The sequence below is a fragment of the Oratosquilla oratoria genome, chromosome 25, assembly GCF_046742065.1.
Source record: "Oratosquilla oratoria isolate Oo_2021 chromosome 25, ASM4674206v1, whole genome shotgun sequence".
Lineage (NCBI taxonomy): Eukaryota > Metazoa > Arthropoda > Malacostraca > Stomatopoda > Squillidae > Oratosquilla > Oratosquilla oratoria.
The window spans coordinates 30,927,943-30,929,700 of NC_134801.1; the positions used below are offsets into that span (position 1 = coordinate 30,927,943).

At 45.0% G+C, this 1,758-nt stretch overlaps 1 protein-coding gene across 1 annotated transcript in view; it reads right to left on the reverse strand.

The window, feature by feature from the left end:
* The window catches only part of LOC143039063 (uncharacterized), a 17,252-nt gene extending 16,055 nt beyond the window's left edge, over positions 1-1,197 (reverse strand). The window contains exon 1 of the mRNA XM_076208915.1: positions 1,158-1,197. Coding sequence (XP_076065030.1) covers positions 1,158-1,197 — 40 coding nt within the window. The remainder of the gene's footprint in view (positions 1-1,157) is intronic.
* Positions 1,198-1,758: the final 561 nt, after the last annotated feature.

A 1,758-nucleotide genomic window follows, 5' to 3' on the forward strand; every position in this document is an offset into this window, starting at 1 on the left:
GTTCGATTCCCCGGTCGGGCGGAGATAAGTTGGGTTTGTCTCCTTTCACGTGTAGCCCCTGTTCACCTAGCAGCGAGTAGGTACGGGACGTTAGTCAAGGAGTTGTGACCTTGCTGTCCCGGTGTGTGGTGTGTGAGTGGTCTCAGACCTACCCAGAGATCGGCTAAGAAGGAGCTCTGAGCTCACTGCCGTAGGGTGGTGTCTGGCTGTCTCGACAGAGACTGCAGCAGATCCGAGGTGAATACACACACATACACACACACACACACACACACACATATATATATATATATATATATATATATATATATATATGTATGTATGTATATATATATATATGCCCGTCTGAGGTATGGGCTGCATGTTGTTGTTGCAAAGTAGCATGAAGTTTATACTTAAGGGTCTATATGGGGCGCTCTTACAGACCAGAGCCACACATCATTTTGTTTGTGATACAGGAGGACTTTGCTCACAGAGAAATTATTACACTTTTATTATACTGCTACTGTCCCTTCGTTATCTCTTCCCCAACCCCTTATTGCTGTCCTGTACCATTTCTCTGAATATTCATTTCCTTGTTTCGCCTACCCTGTGGTGGGGGATAGAATGCTGCAACCAAGTATTCCCACTTGGATCGTAAGAGGCGAGAAAAACGGGACGGGGATTGGGACTAGGCATCCTTCTCCCTGTAGCCACATAGGGGACATTCGTAAAAAAGAATAAAGGCATAAAAGGGTCTAGGAATTTTCCAACCAGTACCCTAAGATTTAAGTCTTTTAATGTGCGTGCATGTGGTACAGATGAGAGTAAAAGGGAAGAGATAGGTAGTTTGTTTGTGAGAAGAAAGATGGATGTGTTGGCTTTGAATGAAACTAAGTTGAGAGGGAAGGGCGAGTGTGAGTTTGGGAGTGCAGTTGGGAGGTTTTCAGGAGTGAAGAGAGGGCGAGGGAGAGAAGGGATGGCTATACTTCAAGGCCGCTTCTTTAATCGGCGACTCCCCCCTTCTCCGTCGCCTCATGCAGAAAAAGAGGAGGTGGGGAGAAATTCGTTCGGTCTCATGAAAATATAATTCACACATGCACTCTTATTCCCCCATTCCCCGCCCATTCCACCTCATGCATCAGAGCATCAACTATACACAACCATTCTCTACTCACCCATATCTTCTGTCATGTCCCTCTCATCCTTAACAGACATTTCCCTCTTTCCCAATGCCCCCTTGTACCCCATCCCTCCATTTCATCCTTGGTTGCCCCTTCATGTTCACTCCTTCTACCTCAACCTTCCACACCTCTTCTACTAATCTTTCTTCACTCATTCATTCCATATGCCCAAACCATCCCAATATTTTTTCATTCAACCTTTTCTCCCAACTCCCTTTCCACCCCCGTCCTCTTCTTCACCTTCTCGTTTCTCACTCTGTCCATCCTAGTAAACCCTATCATATTTTTCAGGCACCTCATCTCAAACACACTCAAATTCTTCCTCTCTTCCTCTCTTATCTTCCATATTTCTGCCCCATACAGTGCTGTCGGCACAAGCATTACTTCATTTAATCTCCTCTTAGCATCTATTCCCAAATGTTTATTTCTCATTACACTTTTTAATCCCCCAAGGCATTTACTAACTTCTCTCAATCTATATTCTACCTCCACCTCCACTCCTTCCTTTCCCGCCACATTCGCACCCAAATATCTAAAACTATCCACTTCTTCCAGTCTCTCTCCCTTAATACTCACTTCCAGTCTGCTGTCGGCA